This window comes from Mytilinidion resinicola, assembly GCF_010093595.1.
Source record: "Mytilinidion resinicola strain CBS 304.34 unplaced genomic scaffold BDZ99scaffold_33, whole genome shotgun sequence".
Lineage (NCBI taxonomy): Eukaryota > Fungi > Ascomycota > Dothideomycetes > Mytilinidiales > Mytilinidiaceae > Mytilinidion > Mytilinidion resinicola.
Genome location: NW_022985469.1, coordinates 438,253 through 445,522, shown reverse-complemented (window position 1 = coordinate 445,522; position 7,270 = coordinate 438,253). Strand labels below are relative to the sequence as shown.

General features: G+C 30.1%; 1 protein-coding gene across 1 annotated transcript; it reads left to right on the top strand.

Moving 5' to 3' along the window:
• Positions 1-3,566: 3,566 nt before the first annotated feature.
• On the top strand, positions 3,567-3,719 carry BDZ99DRAFT_401988 (uncharacterized protein; the record flags this gene model as incomplete). Its single annotated transcript, XM_033716264.1, has 1 exon — positions 3,567-3,719. A coding segment is annotated over one exon (153 nt), but the record flags the coding sequence as incomplete, so codon positions are not given.
• Between the last annotated feature and the right edge of the window lie 3,551 nt (positions 3,720-7,270).

The following is a 7,270-nucleotide window of genomic DNA, read 5'->3' as shown; positions in this document are numbered from 1 at the left end:
TAGTTAATAACTTAGGTAACCTTTATAAAAACTAGGGTAAGCTAGGCAAAGTAGAAAAGATATATAAGCGAGCGCTATAAGGGTATAAAAAGGCACTTAGGGCAGAGTATATATTAATACTTTTTATAGTTAATAACTTAGGCGCCCTCTATAAAAACTAGGGCAGGCTAGGTAAAGTAGAGAAGATATATAAGTAAGTACTATAAGAAAGGAAAAAAGTATTTAGGGTAAAGTATACGTTAATACTTTCTATAGTTAATAACTTAGGTGCCCTCTATATAAACTAGGGCAAGCTAAGTAAAGTAGAAAAAATATATAAGCGAGCACTATAAAAATATAAAAAGGTACTTAATCTAGAAAATATTACTACTTATATCCCGGCACTAAATATAAACTAGGGCCTTAGTTTAGTTTTCTAAAGTTAAGGTTATTTAGCTAAGGCTAGGATAATATGCTCGAAAGCCCTAGTAGAATATATAAAAGTTATTGGAAATAACTATCTATACTATTAGAGTATACTAGAAAATCTAAGTGCTTTAATTCCCGAAGCGGAAAATATTCCTATAGTTAATAATAAGAATTTACAGCAAAATTATAAGAAGTAAATATCGCATTTAATAATTAAAGGGACTACAGGAAATAGAAAATATTATAGGCTGTTTAGAAAACTTAGCTTAAGGTAGCAGCCCTATATTAGGTGCGAAGGTACCTATATAATAGGTTGCAAGAAGGCTATAATCTACTTTTAAAACCTGTTCGGGTCCAGGCCCTTATATATATATAACGGGTTATCTCTTTTATAACTAATAAGTACTTATATAGTGCTTAATATAGGTTAATATAAGTATATTTAAATATAAAAGAGGACTCCTAAAAAATCTATAGATTATTTCTAGATTATAGTAATCTCCTATTAATTCTTTTTCTAGGGTAAAATATTGCTGGCTTTAGGCCTTCCCTTTATTAAGCGTTGTTCCTTATTATAATAATAGAGCGTAGAAAAAGGAATATTACCCTATTTTGCTAGGAAAGCGTATATCCTAGGCATATTTAGAAGGAAGGCTTACGCTAGCACCTAGCTAGCTTAGTCTATATTAGCGATTATAGTAATAGTAAATAAATAGCGGGTAGCTATAATAATATACTTGCTTGCATAATTAGCTTCCGGTTTTTATAATCGAGAAATTCTTAGCGCGCAGTCTTTCTATAGCTTTTAATACAGACTTTACTTAACTTATTTTAGTAGCTTATAGGGGTATACTTAAAATATTTCCGCGATAACTAGAGCTCTCTCGAATATTTATTAATAAAAATCTTTAATATATAATCCAGCTACCTTAAGGCAGTAAATTATTATATAATAAGTTGCCAGCCTCTAAAAATTCTAACGGATAGCACTATAGTACTTATAAATTCCTTAATAATTATTACTATATAAAAAGGTTAATACTTTAATAAGGAAGTAATATAATAAAGCCTTATTTTCTTTCTAAGAAATCCTAAGTAAAAAACCCTGGCCTATGCAATTTTAGTATAAAATAAAATCTTACTTTTTTAAACCCTACTTTTCTATATTCTTAATAACTTAGCCTTATATTATACTAAGAATAAAAGCTTTACTAATAAGCTTATAATAGTATTTTTTATCTATTTTCCTTAAGATAATAGGTACCTATAAACCACGGATAATATAGCAGATATCTCCTTTTTATATAATATACGGCGTAAGTCCGTAGTAGCTATTACTTATAAAGATAAATCTCTAACTTATATACTAGATTGCTGTATTAGACTTAAAAGCCGCGCTATTACCATCTTTTACTACTTTTTCTAGCGTAATTAAACTTATACCTATTAAACAGGCGCTCTTTCTATAAAGCTCTAGACTAAATAATACTTTATCCGTAGTAAACCTTAAATAATCCCCGTTCGGTGCTTTAATATATAGGGTTTTAGTAAAGGCTAATAGCTGCTCTCTATAATTATACGTAGATTTAGTAGCTAGGTTAGATATATATTTCTAAAGCTCTACTAATACGTTTTTATTCCTTTCTAAAGTAAATTTAAAAAGTATAATTAAGAGATTCTATATAGGCAGTAGTAGAAGCCTCTAAAATACTTGCAATATATTTTAATATAGCCCTAAAAAATCCCTCTAATACCTAATAAAAACCTAAGGAATATTCCTACTAGAAAGAACTTTATATTAGAAATAAATAGAATTAGCAATAAATTTATAAACCTTTAAAGCGTTACTAAAAGAAAAGCTAAGCCCTATATAGCTAGTCCCTTTTAATATATTAAATTGCTAATTATAAAAACTAAACTAATTATTAGCAATAATATAGTTCTATTATAGCACCTAAAATAGAAGGCTTAACTTAAAGGTATTAGCAGTGTATTCTATAGCTAATAGAAGAAATAGGTCGTATATATACCTTAGGAAATACTCTATTACCTTATAATATAACGTATTCTACTACTAAGCCGGCTAAACTACTAAGCCGGCTATTTTTCCTTAGTATAACTAATACTATATTTATATAGCAATATATTAATAACGCAGCGATTATTTATTTTAGTAAGAAAGCAGTATTAATTTTGCGCTTTAAGCCTTTACCTCTAGTTAATTTAGGACTATATAACGCGCTGCAGCAGCCTTTAATATATAATATTAGCGGCTCTCTAATTAGCTCTATAGAATTATATTTTAACCTTAATTATAACTAAACTGCCTAAAGCTTACTGCGACTAAAAAGCATATAATTATATAATATATCCTTAACCTAAACTTATAAGGATTTGCGCCCCGGTTATATAAGGTGGTAGATATAGCAGATAAAGTACTAGCTGCGCGTAGTAGAATACTAGTAGGTAAGAACTAGACTTAATAGTTTATATCTCGTATAAAGGAGCTTAAAATAGCTTTTAATTAGGTAAAGAACTGCTAGAGGATACTCTAGGAAGACCTAGAGGTTATTAATATATAGTTTACTCTTATATAAAAAACTATAGCTAAGTATAGTATCTACCTAGATAATATCTATAACTTTAATAAAACTAGCTTTTAAATAGGTATAATTAGTATAATAAAGGTTATTACAGGTTTAAAGAGATATATAAGGCCTAATCTTATTTAACTAGGCGACTAAAAGTAGGTTATAGTTATCTAAAGTATCTGCGCTGCCGAATATATAACCCTACTATTTATTATCTATAAAAAACGCGTTTATATCTCTATATAGTATAAAAAAGCAGAAATACTATATAATTAGAAGCTTTCTATCTCTAAAAACGGCTGGACTAATAATAAGCTTTATCTTAAATAGTTAAAGCACTTTAACACGTATATAAAGGCGCGTTAGGTAGGGTTATATAGGTTGCTAATTTTAGACGGCTATAAAAGCCACCTTAACTAAGATTTTAAAAATTATTATATTAAATAACAAATCCTTACCCTCTATATACCTGCGCATTTATCGTATATACTTTAGCTACTTAATATAGTATACTTCTCGCTATTAAAGCTAAAGTACTCTTAACGTATATAAAACTTAGCACGCTAACGCGTTTACTATATTAATAAAGAAGGCTTCCTACTAGCCTTTAAAAACGCGTTTTTTAACGTGTTTATATATAAGAACTATAAAAAGGCCTTTAAGGCCTCTAGATTAGTTCCTATTAATATGCAGGTAGTTTTTAATTGCCTTAATATATAGTTACGGACCCTACTACTAGCACCCCTACTAAAAACACTATAGTAATTAAAAACCCTAAGCAATATATATAAATTTAGATTATAGTTAAGGCTAGTAAGCAATTCCTTTATATAGTTACTAACAACCGCCTAAAAAGGCTTCTTAAAGCTTATTAAAAGAGCCGAAAAAATACTATATAAAAATATACTTATTAAAGCCCGGGTTAAAGAGCTTAAAAAGCAACTAGTAGAGATAACTAAGTATAAAGGTTGTAAAAGAAAGCGAATCCAGACTGGCAGTATAATAAAGTATAGTATAGCAGTGTTATATATAGCTGCTAAAGTATCTAGAGTATTTAATCCACGGAAAAAGGTAGGTAGTAGAAATAGTATAAATAGGGCTTTACTAGCTTAACGGCGCTATAGAAACTATAGAGAGGCTAGGTATAATACGCGTACGTGTAAAAAGGATTAAAAAGCTTCTTCTAAATCTAATCTAAGTGTATTATATATAAGTTCTATAGCTAGTTACGAATAAACTAACTGCGCGTATATAGTATTGGTTATACTAAGGAAAAGTAGCCGGCTTAGTAGTTTGGCCGGCTTAGTAGTAGAATATATTACTTTAAAATATTCCTTTTTATAGTCTAGCTCTATAATTAGGCGATTATTCGGGCCTATATAAGTATTTAGTAACCTTAAAAATACGTAGATATAATCCCTGGCATCTAAATATCTAAGCACTTTTACTTAAATAAGAAGTTCTATAAGTTTTAAGTAAAATACTACCTTAGTTATTATTATAATAGTGCTATAAGTAGGAGTTTAAAAGCTTAGAAGAAAGCTTTAATTAGATGCTAAACACGTTACTATATAGGGAATTAAGACGTTGTATAAAGAATAGGAAATCGAGAGCGCTGGTAAAAAAAATATGCCGGCAGAATATATATATAGTATAAACTTGCGAGCTCTATATAAAATTAGGTAACAACGCTATATAATCTAGTCTATAACCTAAACTACAACCTAAACTAAGTTATATAATCTAGGCTACGTTCTAGGATATAATCTAGACTAGAAGCTAAAATAAATATATAATCGGCGAATTATAGTAGGTAAAGTATTATAGGTAATTACTATAATAGTTATCTAGAAATCCTAGTAATAACTATTATTAAAATATAATTAGTACTTAGCCTATATAAATTAGGCCTTAAAAAGGAGCTAGTAGTAAACTTAGAGCAGGTTATACTATAGAAGCTTAGTATTACTATATAGAATATAGGTGTAACAGGTCGTCTCTTCTATACCTTCTAAGTATCTTATACTAAGGCAGGGTATAGGCAAGTTATTATCGGGGTGTAATAGTCTTTAAAAGGTAAGGTAATAATTAATTAAGGTCTAAGACGGGGTTATTACTTCTAATAGGTAGTATTAAAGTCTTAAGTTAAACACGCAGTTCCTATTTATATAAAGGAGCGTCCCTTTATATAAAAGCTCCGTCCTAAGAAACCTCTTACTTATATAGCTCGCAGCCTTAAGCCCCTTAAGTTGCTCCCTTAGTTCGCAGCCTTAAGCCTCTTAAGCGCTCGCCTAGCTTGCTTTTTTAAGCCTCTTAAGCTATTATATAACCCTGTCCTTATAATATCCCCTTTTTAGATTATTCCTATCTACTAGCAGTCTATAGGGGAATTTAGGATCCCTATACGTTCTATATATAACTCTTTTAGTCCTATAACCTAGTTCTATATAATTAGTTTTATCTGCTTACTTATTTCTATAAGTGCCTCTGCGCTTAGGTTGTTTATATTATAGGTTATAATACTCGCTCCCTTTTCTAAGGCTTTTAGCCCGAAAGTATCTCCGTAGTAGGGTTTTAGATAAGTAGCTAGCAATGCCCTATCTATTAGGCCGTTATTATACTACTCTATTTCTTTCTTTATAATATCTAACGCTTTAAAAGCTAAAAAACGAGAAAGCTATCTTATACTTGCTAATTGTATTAACGCGTCTAGTTTAAAAGTTATACCTTATTCCCAGTGTAAGTCTTAGGGTTTATTATATATAGTTTCTATATTTAACTCGGATTATTATACCGCCTGCGTTTAGGCGCAACAATCGAACTGTAATATTGCTAGCATTTTAGCAGCTGCTTATAAGCTATTATAATCTACTATTACTTATAACTATATCCTAGCTAACCTTTCTAGGGCGGAAGCTGGCCTATAAGAAGGATAAACTTTATTATAAGAAGTCGAAGACTTATACAACTCTAAAAGCAGCTATAGCAAAGCTAAATCGCCTGGATTCTTAAAAGAAGCTATTATATAAGCGTGGTAAAAAGATAATACGTCGCGGTTTTAAGACTCTAGAAGAGCTTAAGGAAAATAATTAGAAAAAGGCTAAGTAGAAAGAACGAGAGCGTGCCGAGCAGGAAGGCTTACCTTCTACCTTAGAAACTGTTAGGTATTCTTCTTTCTTTCTAGGTATACTAGGCACTGCTAGCCGTCTGTTCTATTGCTATATATTCTAATTATATAGCAGTAGTATTTCTTTTTTAGGTTCCTTTAATCCTTTCTAGTTAAATAGTGCGCTGTTGCCGTTTTTCTAGGCTATTCTAAATTCTAGCGGTAAAACTGCTGTAGGAGTTCCTAATAATTCGCTAAACTTTTAACCGGTTTCTATATATTTTTAGAGGTGCTGTATCTTTTCCACTTAATTAGGTACTCTTTTTGCTAATTATTTTGTCGGGAATCTAGGATTTGCTCGACCTTATATTTATTATTATTATCGACCTCTATATTATTTTCTAGCTTAGCGTTTAGTAGTGCGGGTTCTAGTAGCAATATATAGAAGACCGGGTATATTTTTATCCTATTAGGCAGCCTAAGCTTATAGTTTACTAGGCTAATAATATCCTGTATTTTAAATAGTTTAATCTTAATATAGTCTAACTTTATACTTAGTTATTTTATCTTAATATTTTTGCGGAGTAGGTAGACTCTATCTCCCCTTTTAAAGGTTGGTACAACACTCTAGTATTAGTTGTAATATCTTGCTAACCTTAGTATTAGAAATTAGATATCTATTAAAAGCTGCTTTTATAGCTCTTTAATATTTTTAACTAATAGTAGTGCCCTCTAGGCCTTTATACTATTAAGTTAGGGTTTTTAATACGCCTCTAGATTAAAACTATAGTTTATAAAAAAGGGTAATACCTTTATTAACTCTGTAGATGCACTATTATAGGCGAACTAGGCTATTAGTAATAGCAATACCTAATTATTTTACCTGTAATTAATATAGTATTATAGGTACTATTCTAAAGTCTAATTAAGCCTTTCCGTTTACCCGTCCGTTTAAGGGTAAAATACCGTGGAAAGCCTATACTTTATCCCTAGTTATACGGTAAAGGTCTACTAAAATTTCGATGTAAAAAGCTTATTTTAATCTGAAATTATCTTCTAGAGTAGCCTATAGTTACTAATAATATACTTTAAAAAAGCGTAGGCCAGATCTTCTGCTATTAATACTTCTTAGTAAGGGATAAAGTATATATATTTAGTTAGTCGG